The 25,854-nt window shown below is 43.5% G+C and overlaps 1 protein-coding gene across 3 annotated transcripts; it reads left to right on the plus strand.

Moving 5' to 3' along the window:
* akap12b (A kinase (PRKA) anchor protein 12b) lies at positions 1 to 23,969 on the plus strand. Of its 3 annotated transcripts, none has more exons than XM_037244475.1 (4): positions 1 to 275; positions 10,317 to 10,392; positions 18,018 to 21,662; positions 22,963 to 23,969. In XM_037244475.1, exons 1-3 carry the CDS (start codon positions 171 to 173, stop codon positions 21,656 to 21,658), a joined length of 3,822 nt encoding a protein of 1,273 aa, XP_037100370.1. In that variant the 5' UTR covers positions 1 to 170; the 3' UTR covers positions 21,659 to 21,662; positions 22,963 to 23,969. The 3 variants fall into 3 exon arrangements, with proteins under 3 accessions (XP_037100370.1, XP_037100369.1, XP_037100371.1); XM_037244474.1 differs by having other exon boundaries at positions 2 to 275; positions 22,933 to 23,969; XM_037244476.1 differs by lacking the exons at positions 1 to 275; positions 10,317 to 10,392 and adding an exon at positions 15,688 to 15,814 and having other exon boundaries at positions 22,933 to 23,969.
* The last annotated feature ends 1,885 nt before the right edge of the window (positions 23,970 to 25,854 follow it).

Genomic DNA, 25,854 nt, shown 5'->3' on the forward strand with positions numbered 1-25,854 from the left:
TCTCTCCTGCCCGTTTCATCCATCCAGGTCATACTCCGCTGCAGTGACTCGGCACACAGCTTGCACTTTTGTAGCCAGTACTTGTTTTATTTTTCTGGACGTGGGGGGGGGGGTGGGATACAGACTCAATCTCCTGAGGCAAGCCGGCAGACAAGCACCGTTGCTCAGCCATGGGAGCAGAAAGCTCAGCCCAGCGGGACGTTGCCCGGAACAGAGAGGAGGAGGATGCTTCAATCTCGGTTGAGGGAGAGGGAGGCGCCATCCTCGATAGCAAGGTACGCCATTCCTCTTATGTTTTTTATTTTTTTTATTTTTGTTTAATCTTCAAATGATTTAGCACCCTCACTGCCTGGCAGGTGTGTGGCCAAATTTTGACGCAGTTGTTTTATTTTTTTGTGCTGAGTCACGCTTGAGAGTGCAGACATCCCGCAGTCATAAAACAGATTTAGAACACAAGTCTGTGACGCAGCACCAGTCTTCAAACTATTTGTGTTTAATATTAAATATGTATCTTTCATTTATTTTGTGCTCTTGTATTGAGTTCAAATAAATATTTCCTCTAGTGTAAAGCCTAATGTGAAACAAAAAAATTAAATGAAATAATCATAATTTGACTAGTTATCCATATTCATATATTTACATAGTGCTCTTTTTATCTTCAGCTTCAAGTATTATGTGAAGCGTTCAAATATCTAGGTCCTAGGCCATCCTCATGACTTCAAAATTGGATTTAAAAAAAAACAACTCTTTAATAATTAACCAGCAGCCTCTCTGTTGAAAAGCACGATGCCAAGGTTTGTTTTTAGCTCATGCATTTCTCATTTGACTCTGTAGGAGCTCTCGTTGCTCCAAGATGCGTTCCACTGCATGTGATCTCGTGTCTGACTCAGCGCTCGAACCCGGGTGTAAATTACTCAGCGATGTGCGAAGGAATATTTGGGAAGCGGTCGCTAATGACCGTTTATTTGTACCACCTGCCGTGTTTGTGTCTCGTCTCAATATCGATTCTACTCGATGTATTGACTTGTTGTTATGCCACTTGCTCTGGCCGCGCCCCCTTTTTTAATTCTTATTGACTGTGAAATACAAGTACAGTTAGGGAGTATTTGTACTTTAGTTCCCACCACTGCCACCTGCTCTTTTTAGACCTCATATTGTCTTCGATTGAATTTTTTCTTTTTCTGGGCGGCGGGTCAAAAACTCACACTTGCTTCTATCATCTCAAAAGGTCAAATGACACAATGATGGATGCGGAGCCTTAAGCCACGTTTCCACTTGTGTGTTCGGTCGCCATGTTGTGGTTGTCCGCGCCCCCCACCCCATCATGCGTGTTTAAATCATTGATTGAATCATCATGGCCATCACAAGATTGTCATTGTTCTATTTTTAAATTCCAGCTCATATTAGTTGAATTACCTTAATAGGAGGATGCTGTCACATGCTTCCTTGCTGGACAAGTTTAAAGCCAAACAATGCTGCTGACTGTCACTCATTAGACTAATGAAGACCTCAAATGATTAGAAAAAGAATTCCAGTGAGTTTATGGTGGTTGGAAGAAAGCTGCATAACATGCAGTGTGTTTGGTGTTGTATGATGTATGACACGAGAGAGAGAGCATGCAGCTGGTTGTACACTCGTGCTGCAGGAAGTGGTCGATTAGAGGAAATGAGCAGCCGAGGGTGGAGGATGCATCATATAAGCACAACCAAGAAAGGTGCAGCTTTTGAAACTCTTATGAGAGGACCGTCGTGCTGTTTTGTCAACCTTGCCTGACTTTCTAGTTGAGATCATATCAACGTGAAGATTTACTTCATCTCGAGTGTGGGTGTTTTTCCTGTGAAAGAAGTGCACATCTGCACACTATCTGAATATTTTTAATATGACAGCTTGTTGGTGTGCATATCGCTATACACACCTTTTGCTAGTCATTGTCAAAAGTTGTGCTTCGCGTGGATTTAAGTAGCAGTTGTTTGAAGGTTTGTAATTGAAATAATGTCCATGCTAATTTCTGTTAGCCTGTCAATGACATTTTGCATTACACATTAGCATTAAGCTATTCAATTTAAAAAAAAAAGGATTTGCTCCTACCAATAGAATAAAAAAATATTAAAATTTTTATTTTAGCGTCAGCTTTAGTATCCCCCCCTCCACCACTGATTCACATGCTTGATTTCAAGACAAGTACAGTGAACAAACTCATTCTGTTATCTGCTCCTTGTTATCACTTCCTGCTTGCTTGTAATTACGCGGTAACATCCTGAAACAACATTACCCTCGTGCGTAGGCCGACCCGTGCGATGTATCATGCAAGCAGAATGTCAAGTGCTTATGTAACGTAATGTACGGAGGCGATAAAACCCGGAACGTTCCTGTAGAATGAGCGGCGGCTGATCACACGCTACCGTGGCTCTTATTATCCTCTTTAGTGGAGGAGGGGTGGGGGTTGGGGGGGGGGGGGTCAAACAGAGGAACCATTGAGGATGGGCTGGGACAGGGGACAAGCCCACCCGGGGGCCCCCTGTGTGCATCAGCCCAAAACAAGAGGAAGGAACCAGCGTGAGGCAGTGGATAAGGGGATGGGGAGGGCGAGGGGCAGAGATAGAATAAAAAGGACGTCACGTAGGAGAGCCACATGAATCACGCTGTTGTTCTCCTGGGTCAGTGAAAATGAGGAGGGGGGGTGAGAAATGGTGTTGAAAGTGAGTGAAAGTGAAGGAACAAGTACAGCAGAACAAAGCACTTGTCTCTGTCCCAATCCTCTAAGAAACAAGTTGTTTAAAAAATTTAAGATGGATCAGTCCATCTTCTGGTCGGATCAGTGATCGGTCGCACATATAGATCACAAACGGTGCCTCCCGTTAAATGTGTGGGAAGCAAAATCCCACGTTCACCATGAAAAAGACATGGGCAAAAGTATTTGGACATATGGCCATCACACCTGCGAGAAAATATGGAGCGGATTTCACTCTTCTGGAAAGATTTCTGGCTCACAAACTTTGTGGGTGGGAGGGTGCCCAATTAAGTTAAGGTCCTTTCCTTTGGCCTGTAATTCAAAACGTAATGTCGTGTGGGAATGGAGAACCGCAGGCGCTGATTTGCTGTGAGGCCAAAATTAATCTTTTATCCAAGAATTCTGCCTTAATGAGCCAAATTGGCATAAACACGACATCAAAAAATTGATCGCGCTTTGATTTCCTTCCATTAAGCTGTCCGGATGGAACTGGTTTCCCAGATCATTAAACTGACTATCCAATTAAGTCTTTAAGTATAAAAATTAGATTACGTGTTGAGATTCACAATGGGGTTCAAAATTTATTTGAACCAACCAATCGCAGTGTCGGAAAAATGCTGATGTCATCGAAGGCCAATGCATGAACCCTGATAGGACAAAAAAAAATACACATTCTGCAGCTAAGAGAAATGCTCAGGCCTGCCCCTCCCTGAGGTCATTCAACCTATCACCTAGATGCAACCAACACGTGTACGCAAACTGTAACAAGGAGTGGCAAAGTGGATATAACTCATGTGATGTGTGTGTGTGTTTTATGATAAATACAAAACCAATGATTGCCTACACTTGGGTTCTCATCACGGTGTTGTTAATAAACCCAAGAATTACAGGACTGTCTCAGAAAATTAGAATATTGTGATAAAGTACTTTATTTTCTGTAATGCAATTAAAAAACAAAAATTTCATACATTCTGAATTCATTACAAATCAACTGAAATATTGCAAGCCTATTATTATTTTAATATTGCTGAGTATGGCTTACAGCTTAAGAAAACTCAAAAATCCTATCTAAAAGAATTTGAATATTTCCTCAGACCAAGTAAAAAAAAAAGATTTAAAACAGCAAAACAAAGTCAAACATTTGAAAATGTCCATTGATGTACTTGGTTGGGAATCCTTTTGCACGGATTACTGCATCAATGCGGCGTGCCATGGAGGCAATCAGCCTGTGGCATTGTTGAGGTGTTATGGATGCCCAGGATGCTTCAATAGCAGCCTTTAGCTCATTTGCATAGTTGGGTCTGGTGTCTTTCAGCTTCTTCCTCACAATACCCCACAAATTCTCTATGGGGTTCAGGTCAGGGAAATTGGCAGGCCAATCGAGGACAGTAATGCTATAGTCAGTACACCATTTACTGGTGGTTTTGGCACTGTGGGCAGGTGCCAGATCATGCTGGAAAATGAAATCATCATCTCCATAGAGCTTTTCAGCAGACGGAAGCATGTAGTGCTCTAAACTCTGCATTTACTCTGGACTTGATGAAACACAATGAACCAACACCAGCAGCTGACATGGCTCCCCAAACCATCGCTGACTATGGGAACTTCACACTGGATTTCAAGCAACTTGGATTTTGCTTCTCTCCAGCCATTCTCCAGACTCTGGCGCCTTGACTTCCAAATGAAATACAAAACTTGCTTTCATCTGAAAAGAGGACTTTGGACCACTCTGGAACTGTCCAGTGCTTCTTTTCCATAGCCCAAGTCAGACGCTTCTTCCGTTGTCTTGAGTTCAGAAGTGGCTTGACCATGGGAATAAGGCTATTGTAGCCCATTTCCCGTACACGTCTATGAATAGTGGCTTTTGATACCTGGACTCTAGCTTCAGTCCACTGTCTTTGAAGCTCCCCCAAATTCTGGAAGCGACTCTTCTTCACAATGCTGTTAAGGCTGCGGTCATCTCTCTTGGTTGTGCAGCGTTTCCTGCCACATTTCCCCCTTCCAACAGACTTTTTGTGGATGTGCTTTGAAAATGCACTCTGTGAACAGCTTGCTCTTTGAGAAATGTCTTTTTGTGTCTTACCCTCCTGATGGAGAGTGTCAATGATGGTTCTCTGGACAGCAGTCAGATCAGAAGTCTTCCCCATACTTGTGATTTAGTTTACTGAACCAAGCTGAGTGTTTTTCAAGGCTCAGGAAACCCTTGCAGGTGTTTCGAGTTAATTAGACCATTCAAGTGATTAGTTGAATACCCTACTAGTATACTTTTTCATGATATTCTAATATTTTGAGATAGGATATTTGAGTTTTCTTAAGCTGTATGCCATAATCAGCAGTATTAAAATAATAAAAGGCTTGGAATATTTCAGTTGGGTTGTAATGAATCCAGAATGTATGACATTTTTGTTTTTTTAATTGCATTACAGAAAATAAAGAACTTTATCACGATATTCAAATTTTCTGAGACAGTCCTGTAGATTGGTAGATTAAATTGTCACAGCAACACAAAGTAGCTGAAATCTGATTGGACCAAATAACTGGACTGGTAGCAGCCAAGAGAAAGAAAACAAATTTTAACTTCAAATTTAGCTTGTACATTAAGACAGAAGCAATAGAACCTGTTTGGATGTTTTCGTTAGGCCCTTCATTCCCCCTTCAGCTTGATTCTCTTTTTATGTGCATCCATATTTCATCAGTTATGGTCCTGATGCAGCAGTTAAGAGCTTCACTGAGCACAGTGGATGGTGCTGCGTGGGGTGTGTCCACATCTTTGTGTGTGCGCGCCAATCGGAGTTGAGCCATTTCAAGGACAAAGGGTGAGTCATTGCTTTGATGCTAATGCTACGTAGCTGAGTAGACAATATTCAAGTGACCGTGGCCTCTCTAATCTGCCAAATTAAAAATGTCTAAGGTGTGCACTATTCGGCAAAGTTGTACCACTTGCAAAGGTGGCTTTTTTTTTTCTTCCACACGCCTCAAACCGTGTTACGATTGCTCTAATTGCATGTAGCGTGGAAAAAAACAAAGCAGATTTTGAACATCAGCCAGCTGAGATGGTCTCGATCGAGTGGAAAAACTAAACAGATACACCGTGTCGCCAGATGTCTTCTCACAAATCATATCCAAATATGTCCATCTGTATATTCTTATGACACTTAGTCCACTTGTAGCTTCGCGCTAGTTGATTGGAAAAAGCATGAAATGTTCTCTGGGAATGCATTTTGAATCCCCTGATGGTTGGAAAAAAAATTTCTTCATCAAGATGGGGTAGTGGATTTTTTGGTTGCGCAATAAATGAGCATATTTCTATTAGATTATTTTATTTTATTACTTTAATGTCTTTATCCAAAATTAATTTATCGGGGGAAACAAGGTTGTCTGGCTAATTAAAAGCATACTTTGAATCAGTGTCAAACCCTTTCCCCGGTCATGTGATGCCTATCATGTGTTTCTCGGAGGTCACCAAATGGGTGCGTATTTGTTATTTCAGCCCGGTTAGAGAATCAGCCCCCCCTCTTGGGTCAAAAGCTGGGCAGCAATCTCGATTAGCGCCGTGTCATGAGAGGCGGTCTTTCCTGGCACCCGGCTGTTGTTTGCTGTTCAAGTGGGAGCCACATAAAAGCAAGTTGGTGATGAAAAGCAGATAAGCGAGCTGTGGGTGGTGCAGTATGGTGCTTTTGGGTTCAAGGGTTAGAAGCACTGATGTAGGTAGAGCACGGCCATGACAGGTGTTTGCATCTCTTCCTCTCAAAAACGCAATATAACCAGACGCAGCTGTGCCACGTACGTTATCTGGAGCAGTTCTCAGTATCTATCTAAGAACATGACAAAAAAAGAAAAAAAAAAAAAAATACTTGTCTGTATTTGTCCATTTCATATTGATTGAAAATAAAGATACCAAAGGCTAGTGTATAGCTTAGCAACAATAGCTAATATTTATGTGCTAAGGCAGAAAATGTTCTTTAAAATGTTTCTCCGTGGTTTTAAAAAAAAAAAAAAGCAAACAAATCTGGTTTATAAATTATGTTGAGACAGCGTGGAAGAAAAGCTTTAGTGCAAAGCGGAAAATACAAAAAAAGAAATCAAAGGGACATCGGATGTAAAAAAAACATGGACACGGTCAATCGCCACACATTATTTGACAGCACACATCTTGACAGGTTGACTCAGCAGCCACATTAGCAAACATGCTTCGGGTGAGAGAAAATTGTTTTCTTAACTACCGTTTTTTTCCATGTATAATGCGCAAAATTTAACTAATTTATTGTCCTAAAATCTGGGGTGCGCATTATGCATGGGTACAACAATTTTTGAAGAAAATCTCCCTCGAAAAATAAAACTTGAAATCACCTTTCTTCTTGTTTGTTGTCAATCGCGCATCGCATTCAGCCATCCTGCCCAACACACTTAGTCAGTAAAATTCATAATTGACGACACATCGTTTGATGCGATGATGCAATCCTTGATGGTGTGTTATTGTCAAATATTGTTTGTTTTTTAATCTCCATCGCAAACCGGATATCATACGGAGGCCGCCATTACAGATGCGCAGAACGGATGCGCAAGACACGTCAGCTATATAAAGAGCGAGACTTCAGTTCTCTACCTATGTTTGTTGTCAATCGCGCATCGCATTCAGCCATCCTGCCCAACACACTGTAGTCAGTAAAATTCATAATTGACGACACATCGTTTGATGCGATGGTGCAATCCTTGATGGTGTGTTATTGTCAAATATTGTTTGTTTTTTAATCTCCATCGCAAACCGGATATCATACGGAGGCCGCCATTACAGATGCGCAGAACGGATGCGCAAGACACGTCAGCTATATAAAGAGCGAGACTTCAGTTCTCTACCTATTAGTTTCAATTCACAGTTTAATTAGCAGTTTCAATCAGCAAATAACAAAATGCGTATTACAGGTAATATTTTATTTCACAACACTTTGCCTTGTTCCTTTCTTCTCTGCTGTTCACTTCAAACACGCTCCATACGAACACAATGCTCTCGTATCAGACGCTTGCGCGATCACCTGCTCGTTTGCTGTCACAATGTACCCTACACAAATCCGAAACATTTGTTGCGGCTCCGAATCACGACGAGGGGCAAGTTTTGGTTTCCAAGGGTGTTTTTATTCCTCTTCAACGTCTCTCCCATACAGAGCCGCCTTTTTCACATGTCCGCACGTCACTTTCCTCTCTTTTCATTTTAACCTAACTGATCGCGGTGGTGCCTTTCTGGGCAGTCGGAGAAATCAACGCCAACAAAAAAAATACATCCAGCCTAGTTAAGAAATCACCAGAAAGATCACCATGACAATTGTGAATAATAAATAAATAATTATTATATATATTATATATATTATTATTATAATAATAAATAATTGTGATAAATAACTGGAACATCACTCAAATATTGGTGATCCCGTTGAGAGTCTCACATATTTCTTCGCTATCGAGTTTGCTACTGCATGCGCAGTGATACTGACAGGCAGAGTAACATCCGGTTGTTCCCAAAGATGATCTTTTTTCTGAAATAATTTTACGTTTACGGACTTAAGTAAGAGTCAAAATTTGGGTGCGTATTATACATGGGTACAGGCTTTTTTCCAGCATCGACATGCCATTTTTAGGGTGCGTATTATACATGGGGGCGCATTATACAAGGAAAAAACGGTATTCTTATTTATTTTCTACATACAATACAGTACTTGTGACTACTTGCTAACTTTGTTTTGTACACAATATTAATACTAAATTGGCTGGCGTATAGCTAAGCAAAAATAGCTAATAATTTTGCGCTAAGGCATTATTTTACTCACTAAATACACTATATACTATTTTAAAACTACAACTAAATATTTTTCTCTAAGTTGTTAACCACTGTGTACAACATCTGAATCCACACATAACCTATTGTATTTGTTTTATTTATATATTATTTATATTTATTTAACAACTGTCTGTTTGCTTTCGGGGATATAAATCTCTTCTGCTGGCCTTTGCGGAGTGATTTCGGAGACGGCCGGTCGTCACCGATGCCATAGCCAAGAAATATATGAGGCCCGGCGCTATTAAAGACAAACAAATGGAAAGCAGTGAGAGAAGAGTCCGATGAGAGAGATCATTGTCTTGTAGTGCTCAGTAGAAACAATGAGTGTGTCGTAGCTATTTGCCAACATGCTGCACCTCTTCATTTAATCCTTTAGGGATAAAAAACATAATATATACATATATCATAAAAGTCATACTTCAAGAAAATAAAAAGTGTGTGGACCCATCCTGGTTTTTTTTTTTTTCCCGTAGCAGATGTTAACGGTCTCAGTCTGTCTTTTGGTCTTTGTGGTGTACCACGTTGGCCACGGAGACAGCAGAAAAATGCTCAACTGGCTGACAAACTTGTACATGTTCTGCCTGACAAAAGAATTCAGCATCAAGTTTTTGGCTAGGTTGACTTTTAGGACTGAAACGTGATCAAGGCAAATAGGATTTTCTTGAAGATGAAAGCAACAATCAATTGTCAAGATTTAGATGTGTGATGCAGATCACATTTGGGCCAAGCTGACAAGAGAACAAAAATATATTTAAAAATACATTGAGTCATAGTGTGGTTAAAAAACGTTGGCCATATTGTTCCCTTAAAGACATTTGGGGTAGCGGGGGTCCAATTTGGATGAGGTCTGCTGACAAAGTGAGTCAGGTGTTGAGGGGGAATCTTGGGAATGTTGGAGAATGGAATGGGGGGGAGGAATTCTGGGAATGAAATTCATGGGGTGGACTAGGGGAGGACGGGGTCGCTGCAGGGCTAAAGGTCCACCGGCTAGATCACATAGATCTGATCGGACGTGCTGATGGCTGGAAAAGGACCGAAATTTGCAAGGTGGGCGGGGTTGCGAAATTTTAGGAATTTTTAAAGTTGGAAACTTTCCAAGGGAATCTAGTACCTGACATTTACACTATGTGGACCAAAGCCCATCCAGTTTTTTTCTGTAACCAAATATTTGTGACATTCAAATGTGGGACTAGTATAGAGCCTTGTGGCACACCACCTGTATCCAGCTAACATGTGTGTCGCACTTTATCAATGGCATTTTACATTCACATGAGATTCCTGCGATTTCTCATTGAGTTCCAGGATCATGTCCAGAACATTGAGCAGCATTACAAAGATGTTTTTGATCTACAATCAGAGATCGTAAATATTCAGACTCCCCCAGTCAACTTTAAAGAAGTATTAGAGGAGGGATGATAACTGAGGCAATCTACTTCAAATATCTCTCTCAAAATATTTGCACCTGTCAAAAACAACACTCATTTTAATCGTGCCGATTTTGAACTGAGCAGCTGTATTTGCGTCTGTATACAGTTCTGTTTTGGAAATTCATAAAATGGAACCACTGCATCCCATGGCTGATCTTTTACAGCCATTATTTAAAAAAAATAAAAACTTTTATTAAGGAAGTCATTTATCTTTTGGATTTGTATCCTTTAGTCTCGTGCCAAGCCAAACTGACCAGTTCCAAGATAGCTTAGAAATGGAAATGATGCATCTTGTCGAGTGAAATATCTCTTCCTGTTCTTTCAGTCCCTGCACAAGAATGGACAAATCTCCAGCCTGACCAGTCTGATTGGACACTCGGAGGACAACACACTGGCAGAAGGTGTGTGTTGTGTTTGTGTTCTGAGTCTTGTTTACAAATGTAGTCCAAGATCTGCTTTGCTAATCCCCCACACACACTTTGCAAGGGTTTATTCGTAAAATGTGTTCACATAGATGAGACATGCGAGCCGGTGATTAATGCGTCCAATTTATTTTGATTGCGCGCTTCCATCCTCAACCTGCGGCGCTTCATCCCCGCAGCTGCACATGTTTATTATCTCGGCCGTTGCTATTGTGTCAAGCTCTATCTGGGAGGGCCGCAGGGGCGTGTATACACCCTCCCTAAATATTTAGCAGGCCGTGACCCGGGCCCCGCGCAAAGCAAGCCTGCGTGCTTCATAATACGCGGCGGCCCAAGGGAAAGCGGTAACCCAACACGACTTAAAACGCAGAGAAATGTCACATACCGCGCTTTCAAATAAGCGCTTTAATAAGCTATTTCATTAAGCGGTGCTGTCCGTTTAGAGAGTAACCCGACTCCCTCTTTTTCATGCGCGGCTTCACGATCGATGAGGTGATGAGAGTTGTTCAACTGTCACGTTATTAGTCCTTAAAGAGAAAGTTAATGTGACAGTCTTTTTTTTTTTTTTTTAGTTACATTTTAGCAGCTTCTGTATTCGCTAAGCTAACATATCACCTGACGTAGCATAGGATGCTAATTGTGCGCCTTAGTGGTTCTATTAACATGCTGTATTGTCTTACAAGGACCTTGCGATGGATATCAAGGACATAGAATAAAAGCGCAAACACTTTTCCATACATGCCAAACAAGTGAGCTTGTTAAAAAGCTTCAAGGCTGCGCCTAGAAATATCACGGGGAGTGAAAGGAAAGGGAGCTTTTGACACAATGAGCGATAGAGCGAAAGGTATTCCAGCACTCCTCGTACATTGAGTCTGCGAGCTGATAAACTGCCACGGTGGGAGACGGGAAGTGCAATCTACCTGATAACGGCCAAACACAACAAAAAAGAACAAGGCTGCTCATCAAAAGGACAAAAAAAGGCAACACACACATTAGTGCGTATTGTTCACTAGTCCTGAATTAAACTGCTTCGTTTTTTTCGTCGAGTGGCCAATTTTGTGTCCAGCGCCATTCAAACTCTCTCTACTCGTGTCAATTACTCCCTCCAAAAGCAAACAGATTTATGAAGGAAAATTATTTTACTCATGGTGGAATTTAATTAGACAGATGTTTTCAATGTAGTCAATGTTATCAAGTGTAGTCGACCTACTAGATCTAGGTCACGATGCCTCGGCACTGCTTTATAGACAATCAAAACAAAACAAACTGAAGCCTATGTTTCCAATTTTAAAACATTTTAGATATTTTTGTCAGCTATATAGCGTAAAATCATAGTAGTGCAAACTCAAAGATTTCAAACTCTACAAACAACAACTCGAGTGGAATTCCATTGCGCTTTTCCAAGTTGGATCTGAAATGACTAATTTTGTGGAATGCGGCATTAAATATAGAGCTGAAGGTTTTATAGTTGTACAAGTTCATGGAGAGAAAAAAATGAATAATATAGGACGACCCTTTTTTGATCGAGGACTATGCGGGGACGCTTCTTGGCATTCTTGCCGCCTGATGAGTTCATGTGCTCCGAGTGAGTCCAAAAGAATGACGTGGTTGATGTAATGTATTGGCCACAGATTCGAGCGTCCCTCCCTGATGACTTGCAGACTGCACAAGTGGACAGATGTTGATTTTTGTGGGGGAGGCGAGCAAATGCTGATTCTGTGATTTTTGGGAAGATGTGCTGACAGTTAAGTCAATTTGCAGGACTGCTGGACGTCATCTATCAGTAAAACAGTCTGTAACTGTTTAAATACGACTCGGGCCATCTGAGTGTTGTGTTCATCGTCCTAAAATATGCAGCCTCTCCCTTCAATTAACCTTCGCGTCGTGTTTGCCAATGCTGGAAATGTCACCGTCACACAAACCAGTCGCGGCTCTGCCCGTATTGCTTTCACATTCCACACAACTTTTCACAACTTTTGCTCAAACTATCCTCGGTGTGAATGCTTTTAAGAAAAGAAGAAGAGTTGGCGAGTTCATTTCAGAGTGGAGTGCTCGAAAACACAGTCCCACGAGATCATCGTTTTCCATCTCAGCAGCATGTTTTATTTAGATGCCCATTATGAAGTGGGTGCTCGAGGGATGCCCATCAGGAGAAGACGAGACCTCTATTAGGAAGCCGTCATTCATCATGATTGGATGAGAGGCCTTTTTGTCTTCTCGCCAGTTTCCAGTTGTGAGGAAGGAAAATATCAATATGAGCTCATCAACATCTGATTTGTTCAGATTTTTACTCAGTCGAGTCATGCCAAAATTTTGACTAGCAACACAAAATAAAAACTGGCCAGATTGGAATTTACTTGGCGACAAAGAGAGACTGAAACCTGATTGGACAAAAACGCTTACCGTTCATATACAGCTAAAGAGAATAAATTATTGGGAAAAATTAATGAAATTTCATGAAACAAATATTCAAAATGGGGTACGAAAGTCCTGAACCTCCCCGGGGCTCGCTCGTATCTGCAGGCGATGCTCTCTCTCACATCTTTCCCGGCATCAGGGAACCTAATCTCCTCTGCCTCAACCCCTAACCTCCCCCAGGCACAAGGAGGCTTGAGTGAATGGAGAAGGAATGCGGCCCACTCCTCCTCCTCCATGGTAGACCCCCACTCTCCCACCATCTACAATGCCATCATCTCATCACATTTGGGGAGCTTCTCTATGTAGTCAGGACAAAATTTCAGTGAAACCTAGCTAGCTAACAAACATAGCTAATCGACTCAATCTGTGTTTTTCCTAAATATATTATGTATATAGTTATGAAGTACTCTGTTAGCCTTGGCTCTTCTATATCCACTTTTTTTTTTTTTTTTACAACTAACAACAGAAGACAACATATGCCAAGGAGCAACTGTGTAAATTGCTGAGGCAAACATTTCTGGAATGTAGCGAAAAAGTTGAGGCAACTGATGACAGAAGGCAAGCCGTACTAAATATATACTCCTTTAGGGAACTCAACTCTTATACCATAGTTTTACCATGAAATACTTGTAATTTATCTTTTTCTTTAAATACATTTCTACTAGGTTTAAAAAGTGTTTTTAATGTCTAAGTGTGTTTAAATACAAATAATTGTATAAATAATTTTATCGTTCAAGAAATCTTGAAGCAAGTATGCTGGGCCTCTAATTTGAAAAGCAAAAAGTTTGTTCTCTGTCTTGAAAAGTTTCACCTTTTGCAGGCGGGTCTGGATGTATCCCACGCGATAATCACTTTGTGTCACTGAAATAGTTGCGAAAGCGTGCATTGTGTGTAAACATAGTGTCCCCGAGTCAAGTAGAACCACTCGTCGACTTAATTTCCCTTTTCCGCCATTTATGTCGTTGAGACACTTGTTGGAAAAGATGGGGGGTGGGAGCCCGTTTTTTTTTTTGTGTGTGTGCGTGTATCCTGAGTCCGAGATGATGTCATGGGCCGTCTCTGAAGGCAACAAAAAGCCCCTCCACCCAAACTAGCCCACCCCTCCATGCATCCCCACCCTCAAACATTCCTGCGCTAGACCTGTTATTATAGTTTAGCTTATTATCAGTTATCAAAAAATGTAGCTGACGTATGTGTGTGAGAATTAGATGGACAGCGCGTTCATAAAAGTGTAGGCACGCATGAGTCATGTGGAGGAAGTTAGGGCGTAAAAGGAACATTGGGTGGGTTGGTTTGAGGGGGGGGGGGGGTCCAAGCCATGTACTCCCACCATCAACTATTTGATACATTCCCTGCTGCGTGACTCACAACACACTGCACAATAGTACTTGTGCAGAGTGACATATTTACTTCATGTGTCACTGCATGGCTTGAAAACCTCAATGGTGTGTCATGTCCAATGAGTCGCTTCAATTACATTGAATTTAAAAAGACTCAGTCGATTGCTATTTTAATTAAAAGTAAATAGTTGGAGATTTCCTCCATATTGACATCACTGTCTTGTTACTGTGGCAAAAAAAATAGTTGTACTTTGGGGTTGGAATTTTGTTTTCCAAGATACTACAAGGTTTGTTTGGTGGGAGTTAACGCAACTCCCTTTACAACAAGCAAAATTATTGGCAGATAAAAGAACAAATCTTAAAAAGGGCTGCTTCAAGTTCTTTAATTTCAGACCCAGTTAAACTTTACTGTCAAACAAAACATTAAACAGAGAAAAATACATGTGTATTTCAAACAACCACATTGTATCAAAAGTCTGCTAGCTTAATGCTAACACAAAATGGGTAATGCCATAGATTAGCATCTCATTGGCTGATTAGCACCCACAGGAAATTGCATCAGTGAAAAAGAAACCCAAATTGATATTAGAAAGGTGTCAAAAATGAGAGATAAGGTAGTTGCGTATTTGTGTGACTTCGGCTCGCAGACGGCACTCGATTCAAATTACCGTTATCCCCCGTGCTAACAAATTTACACATTCCTGTAGAGACAAAGCAGAAGATTACAGAACACGACGCTGTTTATCTGCATTCCGCCTCGTCTGCCCCCACCTTCATAGGAATTCCGAATTAAATGCGTTTAAATCATTGCGAGGAGCTCAGTAGCCATTTTAGTGTGGGGGGGGGGGGGGGCAACTAGCACCTTGAAACACCATTCTTGGCTTGTTTAAAGATGAAGTTTTGATCTCAACTTGCTTGCAACTCAAAGATTTAGATTTGTTTATGGCCTGTATGGATTTTTATAGTTCAAATCAATATTTTATTATTTTTCTTTTAAGTCCATATGAAAGACTTCAACTGAAAACTTTATTGTGTGTATTCAATAAAACCATTCGAAGCGTCGCCATTCAGACAAGAGCGGCTTAACAAATGCCAGGAAGGTTATGTCCTGAACCAAAAGTGTTACGCTCGACCACTTTTTCAGCCAGACTGTGCCAGTGTGTCTTTGGGGAGACAGCATGCGTATTAAGGTCAGAAAAGGAGTCGTTGCGTGTCAGACGGATTTGGTGGCGGAGGGCTGATGGGGTGGGGGGTGGGGGTCCATGCAGTCTGATCACATACAATACTTTTTATTCTTTAAGAAAAAAATGGGTCACTTCCTTGAAGGAGTGCATAATGATCAGCTGTAGTCAGGCTGAGGCGGAAGTGCAATGGAGTGGGGGGGGGGGGGGGCGTGCTAGCAAAGGTGGAAGGGGGGGGTCATTCTGAAGAGCTGAAGAAAAGAGGGCGGTGGTGGGAGAGGGAGGCAGGGGTGGTCCCAATGTGACATGCGTGTCAGTCTGTTGAAATGTGTGTGAGGCGGCTCGCCCGGCACACACGGGCCACGGAGCAGCACAACAGCAACTCCGACAAGTGAAGGGACACTCTGAATTACTTTTTTTTGGGGGGACTTTCACAAATGCTTGGAACAATTACTTTAACAGGTAGGCTTAATTGTTTTGATATTTTAAATGTTTTTATAATACTTTTATTTAGTTTTTGTTGTTTTGTTTCATGTGATTGAAATTTGTCCTGATTTTTTATGGGGTTTTGTTTCCATGAATGGGTATTGCCGAGGGCATTGTTTTCCTGAGGGTGTGGTTCTATAGTGGTGGGTTCTACTACTAGAATGGAGTTCTACTATGGGAGCCTTTTAATACAGAGGGGTCCAATAACATCACTATTTATCTTTATTTTTTATTTTTTTTATTATTATTTTATGTGCTGTGGTGGATCTTCCTAATACAGCATCCATCCAAGTGTAGCCCAACTTCTAGTGACCCAGTGGGCTGCACTCCCAAGGTTTTTTTTTCTTTGAGGGCGGGGGGGGTCTCTCCACAGCTGTCTTTATAATATAAATGAAGAACAACAGTTGCCTTTTTATCATACACAAAGTGTCACAGCTCGGGCCAACTTCCATCTTGTCGTCATGTGAAGCGTTTCATTCGATTAGAGTGGGATCATAATTCCCAGTGGGGTTGTTGGGTTGAAACCACAAAGAGCAGCAGGGGGTCTCTTGGGCGGGCGGGGGGTGAGTAAGAGAGGGTGGCATGAAATTAATCTGATTCTTGCTGGTCTGTCTCTGGTAGATGGTCTTCTTGGGTTTCACAAATGTAGTGGTTGCTTTTTATTACTGTGGATGTGATGAGTACCCCTCCTCCCAGAGTGGCGCCTCGGAGACACTCTGACCACACCTTAGTTTGGTGCGGGGGGGGGGGGTCTTTGTCAGTTTGGGGGGATGTGAAAGCCGAGTTGGCCTCTTTTTTTTCTGCTTAACTGACTTATTTTGTTTGCATAGCTGCCGCTGGTCCTGACGAGTCATCTTAATATAGATTTGCATACATTTGGGAGAAGTTGGTAAATAAGTGTCAGCTTTCTTCTCAACAGTAGTTGCAGCTGTGATCCAATATGACTGTTCTACTTTCGTACTATATTCCAATTGCTTCACCCCAAAATGTTTTTTTAAGTTTTTTTTTATTTTTTATTGGACACTAACCCCACAGAAAAAAAGTTGGAACTTGGGGTTTTTACTTTCAGGCGACCAACCGCCCCCACACCCTCGGAAAGAAAAATAACCCGTCCAGCCACCTTCTCGACCCCCTGCAGCCTCACCTCAGAAACACTCTTTGTGGTACAGTCGTTATTTAAAGCACACACACCGACGCCCCTCCCTTCCCTAAATCAAATCATTCCAGGGGTGTTGTGTGTGTCTGTAAAACAAAACAAAAAAAACAGATCAAAAAGACAGCAGAGATGCCAGCAGTGTGTTAAATCCACACGACTCTGGGTTTTATGATGGCGTAGATACACATGGCCTCATCCGGCAAGTCTGACCCGCACTTTACAACTTGACTTAAGAGGAGGAGGCGGCAAGTTGAGTTTGTTTGGCTTGCCCATGAACGACTTTATTTTGTAAATATGTTGAATCTTGTCAAGTTTGCGACCGCCCCCGCCCCCCTCTTTGTTTTCACAGGCCGCAGTAGGATTACAAGGCCATTGTGTTGTGCCTTAAAGGAGGCGGTTCCTCATCAATTCCGCTGTGGTGGAATGTGGGTCAAGGGGACTTAATTCAAAGAGGGTGGGCGTAAGGCTCTCAGTGTTTGCTTTAAGAAATTTAAAATAAAATTTAGCTATGCTTGAGTTAAGTGAGACAGTGTTTAGGAGAACCTGGAAAAACACACACATTCCTGGCTGAGTTAAATCCATACATAGAACCTCGGCGCGTCCTCAACATGTTGCTTTTTTTTTTTTTTACATCATTTCCTCGAAACTTCAAATGTTTCTTGTCTAACACTAAAATATCCCAAGAATGCTGTGAGGTTATAATTGTGGGTACCATTTCTTATCTGTGGGGAAAGACCAACGTTTTTTTTTTTTCTAAATAGCACAAGCAAACAGTACCTTAGAATTACCCACATTTTTTTTGACTGCTCGCGGTTCCCACAGTTTTTCTTTAAAGGGGGTGCGCGTAATCGGGTAATGTGATAGCTACAAATTAGACATTTGCGACTCGTGGAGTATTGGGTGACTGTTTTGAAAGTTGGGAGTAGAAAATGGACTGTACCATTTTACGAAGTAAATTTTGCTGAGAGCTAATATTGATTCATCTAACAAAGTGCTATTTTTGTTACTTCCTCATCCTTTCAGTTGGCCAGCCAGATGGTGTGTCTGTGGCTCAGAAGGAGGACACCTCGGAGACCATGGACACCATCGCGGACGAGCAGGCTTCTCAGGTAAACGGTGAGAAAACAGAGAAGGAGTCGCCTGACAACATCACTCCCGTTGAGGAGAAGGCAGCGGAGGAGAAGCCCAACGAGACAGGCGAAGTGGGCTTCAAGAAGATCTTCCGCTTCGTGGGCTTTAAGTTCACCCTGAAGAAGGATAAGAGCGAGGAGAAAGAGCCGGTGAAGCTGCTGACTGTGAAGGACAAGGACGGAGATGCGGTCAATGGAATCGATGAGGCAGGAGAGAACGGGATCACGGAAAAGGCAACCAACACTGAGGCTGAGCTCACTGAAGATGCTAAAAATGTTGAAAGCCCAGATGATCCTGGTGATGTCACCGAGACCTCAGATGAAGCCGACAAGGATGAAGGCGCCGAGAAAGAGGACGAGGCCAGTCCGCCGCCCCAGGAGGCTGCCTTGTCCCCCTTCAGGAAGCTGTTCAGTACCAACCTCTTCTCAAATCTGCGAAAGAAGTCCAGCATCAAGAGGACCAAAGAGGAGGAAGGCAAGGAGGTAGCTGGTGAGGATGAAGCTGCTAAGCTAGAAGAAGCAGAAGAAAGCAAGGAGGACGGAGCGAGCACTCAAAAGAAAGAACAAGCCGAAGAGGAAGCCCCAGCATCACCCGACAAAATGAAACCCGAACCGAGCTCGGAGACTGACGTCACCGTCGATAGCCCTACGTCTGATGAGACGAAGCCAGAAGAGGAAAGAGCAGAAGAAAAGAAAGCTGCAGCAGAGGTGACGTCTGATTCTGAACTTACGGCTTCGCAAGAGAAGGCAAAACCCCAAGGAAGCCCTCTAAAGAAGCTTTTCACTGGTGCTGGCTTGAAGAAACTCTCCACTAAGAGCAAGAAGAACAAGAAAGATACTGAGGTGAAACTGACAGAGTCTGGGGAGCAAGCAGGAGAACTTCAGTCTTCTGTGGAATCCACAGAAGCGGCAAAAGCTGACAGTGGGCCCTCATCTCCAGAGAAATCAGGAGAACATGTTGCTGAAGCTGAGGCGGCGCAGTCCGACTCCACACAGGAACCCGAAGGTGAAGTTGTCTCTGATGGAGAGAAGAAGAAGGAGGGAATCGTGGCCTGGTCTTCCTTCAAGAAACTCGTGACACCCAAGAAGCGTGTGAAACGATCTTCTGAGAGCGACGATGAGATCCCAAGTGAGAAAGCGGCAAAGTCAGCGACCTTGTCGTCTTCTGAAAGTGCTCCGTTGGCAAATGAGAGTGCGGAGGAGGAAGCCAAAGAGGACAAACCTTCCGAGGATGAGAGCAAAGCTGAAAATACTGAAGAGAAGCTGGTGAGCAGCACAGAGGAACCCAAAAAGAAGATGGACACATCAGTCTCATGGGAAGCTCTGATGTGTATGGGAGGGCCCAAAAAGAGGACCAGGAAGACTTCTGATTCTGACGATGAGGAAACCAAGATTGAAGAGGAGAGTCACGTGACCGCCGGAGAACAGGACAAGCAGGAGGACAAGACCGAAGCAGCTGCTGCAAACTTTCAAAGTGACGAAGAAGGCGCTTCCTCCCCAGAACCTCTGAGTAGCCCACCTGAGAGGGAGTCGACCTGGGATACGCTGAAACGCATGGTCATGCCAAAAAGTAAGTCCAAAACTGAAGAGAAGACAGAAGAACAAGTTCAGCCAGAAAGCGAAGCGCCAAAGGAGGAGTCGTCATTCTCTCTGAAGAAGTTCTTCCCTGGTCTCAGAAAGAAGAAAACTGAAAAACAAGCGTCCACCGAGAGCGAGGAGGACTCCGACACCCCGGCTGTCGTTCCTCTCTCTGAGTATGACGCACAGCAGGAGGTCATCCAGGAACAAGCAGCAGAGGAAACCGCGGCTCCGGCTCAAACGTCCTTGGATGAAAGATCTCCATCTTGGATCGCGGCCATGGTGGAGTGCGGCGATGACAAGCACGACGAGCTGAGCGACATCACCGAAGAAGCAGAGAACATCGCCACGCCCAAGTCCGTTGACACTGGCAATTTGGAGGATGACGCCGAGGAGCACGTCGGACGGAGGTTGTCGGTAGTCGAAGTTGCTCAAACTCCTCCTTCAGAAACCACCAGCGGTGAGCCCGACAGACCCCAGGATGAAAACGCTCAGCAGTTTGTGGCAGCCATTAAGGCCCAAATAAGTGAAGTTCCACCCATGACATCTGTGATCTGCGAGGACGCATCAGTTGAGATTGCCTCTGAAGAATCCGAACCAGCTTTGGAGCAAGCTGATTCCAAATCTCTCCGTCTGTTGGCCCCACATACCCAAACTGAGACCACAGCCATCTGCATTGGCATGGAAACCAAGGAGATTGACGAAGTCGCTCTGGAGGAACCTGCGACTGAGATCACAGAGGGCCTTCCCGTCATTACCGACGCCCACAGCACCGAGGTCTTAGAAGAAGAGGAGGTGGTAAAAATGGAGGAGGCCGTTGTCACGGAAGAAGCACTGCTGAGCGCCCAAGTTCAAGTGAGAACCGTCGAGGTCGAGCTGGCCCAAAGCTCACCGAGCGAAGCATTGGAGGTTCAAACCGCAGAGGAGAGCTGCGAACCCGCGTCGACGACGGTCGCTGTCGTCAACTCTTTGCTGGAGCCACAAGTTGCGGAGGCCATCGCGAAAATGGCCGACGACGCTCCGATCGTTGCCGTTACACCAACGTTGGAAATCGCCGCGTCTCTGCAAAACGGAGACGTCACCGAGCCGAGCGTGCAGATCAAGGAAGGAGAACTCCCCTGTGAAACGGTCGCCTCGAGTGAGCAGGTTTGCGTCATCTCCGAATCCGTCGTCCTGGTCAGCCCGGCCCTTGCGAACCAAGTGTCGACCTCCGACGTGTTTGAGCCAGAAGATGTCACAGAAACCAACAGCGATAAAGAGATCTCCAGTCAAATTGAAGCCCAGAGCTTGGTCATCGCCAAGTCCGTCATTCAGGATGCTGTGGAGAAAGTTTCAGAACAGCCCAAGACCCCAGTGTCCTCCACAACACCAGTCCAGGCAGTGATAACCACAGAAGAGGAGATCTTGGCGGAGGTCCCGGTTATCACCGACACCCCTACCCCCATCATCAAAGACGAACCGGCAGAGAAACCTCTTTTCGTCGCCACGGAATGCGAAACAGTTCCCGTTGAGGTGGTGGCGATCCTCAACGGTTCTGCAGTGGAGAACGGAGAATTTGAGAAAGGCTTGAAGAAAGCTGTGGAGGTCATTGCAAGTGAAGAATCTGAGGAAGAAATGGTGGAGATCATTGGCGAGAGTCAGAAGAAACTGGAAGCTGTGAAGGAGGAGATGGAAGAAGACAAACCGCAATCGGAGAAGGAGATCCGCATGCCGGTCCAGGTGGTCCTGCAGACCGCGCAGGTGATCGAGGAGGAGTCTATCAAAGAGGAGTTGGTGGAGGAATTCGGCAGCAACGGCACTGTGGACGGCAGAAGAGACCGGCCGGCGAGCGAGCAGTCGGAAAGTCTCCCGGCGTCGTCAAACTGTGCCGAGGTGATGGCGCAGGTGATGGAGGTCATTGAAGAGGCGGTGAAGGAGATCCAGCCCGCGTCCACAGAGATTACACCGGTGTCGTGAACAGGTGAGATGGACCACAGAATTTCGTCATTAACCGATCAAACGAGTTTCTCATGTTTTTGTTTTTTTTAAGATCAATGGGCTCTACTTTTATTAGATGGGTTGGACGGGAGGGGTTGGGGTGCCCTCGGCCAGATGAAGAAGCTTTTGTTCAGGCGCTGAGTTACCAGGGAAAACTTTGATATCAAAGTAGGAATCCTGTTGTTGCCTCCTTCTTTGTCGGCCGGCCGGGGTCTTAAAATGAAGTGGTGTGTGAGGGGGGAGATGAACTTTTGCTGAAAGACTGATTATAACCACCCCCCCTTTCCTCTTCCCCTCCATCAGCCTTCCTCCAATCTAGCCCAGATCACATTTTTGAGAAATTGTCATTTTTTTGTTTTTGAGTTTGACCTATGCACAAAACCGCATTATAAGTTACAGCTGACATATCTGAAAAATCCACTTGTTGCTCAAACTGACCTTTAATTCATAAATACTAGTAAATATATTAATATATTACATATTATTGTTATATTGCTATAATGAATATCTGATCTGGGCACATTCTGAATCGGCGCAAGAAAGTCATTTAGACAGTTTTCTGTTACTTTGACGCCTTCTTGTGGTAAAAACGTATATTGCAATGAGTTGATAAAATTCACTCAGGCGGCTCGGTGGGGCACTGGCTAGCACGTCCGCTTCACAGTACGGAGGGTGCGGGTTCGATTCCACCTCCGGCCCTCCCTGTGTGGAGTTTGCATGTTCTCCCCGTGTCCGCGTGGGTTTTCTCCGGGCCCTCCGGTTTCCTCCCACATCCCCAAAAACATACTTGGTAGGCTGATTGTGCGCTCCAAATTGCCCCTAGGTGTGAGTGCGTGTGCGGATGGTTGTTCGTCTCTGTGTGCCCTGCGATTGGCTGGCAACCGGTTCAGGGTGTCCCCCGCCTACTGCCCGATGACAGCTGGGATAGGCTCCAGCAAGCCCGTGACCCCTGTGGGGATACAGCGGTACAGAAAATGGATGGATGGATGATTTGTTGCCATCGTGTGGCCTCACAGGCAAATTGTGGTGTACTGCAGTCTTTCTGGGATGCTTCAGTTACTTATGTACTCATGTTATTGTTTGCTGAGGTAGTCATTATTAATTATTATGATGTAATTTTAACAGAATACACAGGTATTAGGTGGAAAAGGAGAATGTGGAAGCAGATCTTTTTTCAAAATAATCTGTATACTGTCCAAGTACATTTTTGCATGTCCCTAACCTCTCTCCTTGCCCCCCCCTCCGGAGACCAGGATGAGACTGATGACGAGGATGAAACAGAGGATGATGCTTGGTTAGGACTACCCACTGACACGCTGGGCCCCTTCCTGCCCCGAGACAGACTGGGTCGCCAAGCTTCCTGTCCAATGCCCATACAACCCCCCACAACCCTGCATCCAGCCATGGACGAATGTTTACCTGTGTGTGTGTGCGTGCGCATGTGTGTGTCTGATGTATAGACCTCAAGACAAAATCAAAAGGTAAACAGATTGTATATTGTATTTATATCACGAGTATTCTTCCAATCATCCTTTATTTTTTCTTGTTGAGCCCTGTTTCTTCTGTTTTATTTCCTTCGTCACACGTAAAAAATATTTTTAAGAATGCCAGAAGCAACACGTCATTACTAAAGCTAACTGTTTCATACAGCAAGACGTATTATTGTTATTCAAATATTTTGTAGCTGCCATGGTACAAACTGTGATTTCTATTGTCAGTAAAATAAAATTGGAGTAAATTTCCTCATATTCCACATATCTACATAAAACATTTGGTGCCTATTTTACTGTAAAATAACCTTTTCACTTATCTGTCTGAAAAAACGAGTTGGGGGGGTTGTTAAAGGTGCATTAATTTATGAATGCAAGCTGCTTTGGACCACGAATCACAAGAGTCTGGAGGTTGCTTAATAAAAAAAAATTCCCAATACATTTGGTTCAGTTGTATCAATGACTGACACCAGCAAGCTTTATGACCAAATGAGAAAAAAAAAAAACAATTTTCGCTTCTTTGTACATAAACATTTTCTCCGAAACTCCTTTTTGCCCTCTCAGTCACCTTTGTCTTCACTGTGAGCCTGTTAACGTTTGTACAGAGGATGTGTATACCCGACTTGTATGAACTGACAAGGCCTCTTGTTATAACAACTAATATACTTCATTCTCCCTAATATTCACATAAGCATGGTTTTAACTGTCTTTTTTTTTTTTGTATTTTCCAAGTTGTTAATAGTAAGGATACACAAACGTGTCTATATTTCATTCAATAAAGTTTAGAGGGTGGAGGTAAAGCATGTATTTTGTTTTCATTCAAAATAATGGCACAATATTCAAATTTGCGTTGGACTCGTGCCCCCTTGTGGCGTAAACTGACAGTACAGTACTTCAAGATTCAAAAGTTTTTATTCGCCATGTTTGAGCGTGCCAAACAAGGAATCTGACTTCGGTACATCACAGCCTCTGTTCAACATTTAGGTGACTAACAACACTCAGGACATGTGAAAAATGACAAATATTCTCAAACATCCTCTGATCTTAAACTCCCAGGAGGGCAAGGAAAAACTCAAAACTCCAACTAGGGGAAATGAGAAACCTTGAGAAGAGACCACAGATGGGAGGGTCCCTCTTCCAGGATGACCAGGCTGCAATGGATGTACAGAGGACACATAGTACTTGACGCAAGTACCAAGAAAAACGAAAATCAAGAAAATTTATTGTTGAATATAATTTAAAAAATATTGAAAAATGAAATTACAATTTAAATGGTATACATTTACATACGCTATGAGACTAATTGAATGCTCAAATGGCGCCTATGTAGCCAATCGGGAGGGCTGGGGCGCGCATGCGAAATGGCGCCCGGTGCGTTTGGAAGCACTCGTAAATTAAAAACCTCAGTGTGATGTTAAGTAGTACAGTGGAGCCTCGGTTTTCAAACGTCCCGGTTCTCGAACAAATCGGTATTCGAACAAAAAATTCGAGATTTTCTTTGCTTCGGATGTCGGACGAAATTTCGGTTGTCGAACCTCGCGAGATGAGCCGAGAGGACCCGCATGCCAACTGACTCCGTTCGTTATTACGTTCTCGTTACTCTGAGAATTGCATCAACTCTAATCATGCCTCCAAAGGAAACAAGTGGGAGCAGTAAAGCCATCCTAAAACACAAAGACGCTCTTAAAGCAATGCGACAGTGAGCGCCCGGCGCGCTGCGGTTGCGCGATCGGACTAAATTAAGCTCCCTGCGCACTGAGGTCCACTTAAATTTTGGAAGGTACATAAGGACATTAAAAATATTTTCTAAATTTCAGCGACGGCTCTGTCACAATAATGCGACCAGCGCGGTGTAGTTGCGCGGTCGGCGACGTGCTACTGTTGCGCGTTCGGCGGAGCGCTGCAGTTGCGCGATCGGACAAAATTAAGCTCCCTGCGGACTGAGGTCCACTTAAATTTTGGAAGTACATCAGGACTTTAAAAATATTTTCTAAATTTCAGCGACGGCTCTGTCACAATAATGCGCTACAGTTGCGCGTTCGGCGGTGCGCTGCAGTTGCGCGATTGGACGAAAATGCGCAAATGAAAAAATGCTTAAAAAAGGCGGGTTTTCTTTGTTCGGAACGGATTAAATTTGTTTCCATTATTTGTAATGGGAAAACATGATTCGCCATTCGAACGATTCACTTCTCGAACAGCGTTCTGGAACGGATTGTGGTCGAAAACCGAGGCTCCACTGTATTCCGTTTTAAACAAAATGGTTTGAAAAATTGAGAGGTGTAATGTATACCGACGTGAAGTGGTAATTCGTTGGCAGAAACATTGATTATAGGGGCAACGACTATAAGTCAAAGTCAAAGTCAAAGTCAAAGTCAGCTTTATTGTCAATCCCTTCATATGTCAAGACACACAAAGAAACCGAAATTCCGTTTCCTCCATCCCACGGTGACGAGACATACAAGTAGGCGACACAAAACAAAAACAAGAAGGCACAAACCATAAATAATAAATAATAAATAAAATAAAATGAGCGATGAATAAAAACAGACCAATAACCCATTGAATATGAGGGGCAAAACCGAGCCAGTGAGCATACAGCAAGAACAGGACGCTACGCTGAAAGGGGGAGCGAGTTCAGGATCCTAACAGCCTGGAGTACGAAGCTGTTGGAAAGTCTGGTGGTGC

Source organism: Syngnathus acus, chromosome 24 (assembly GCF_901709675.1).
Source record: "Syngnathus acus chromosome 24, fSynAcu1.2, whole genome shotgun sequence".
Classification (NCBI taxonomy): domain Eukaryota; kingdom Metazoa; phylum Chordata; class Actinopteri; order Syngnathiformes; family Syngnathidae; genus Syngnathus; species Syngnathus acus.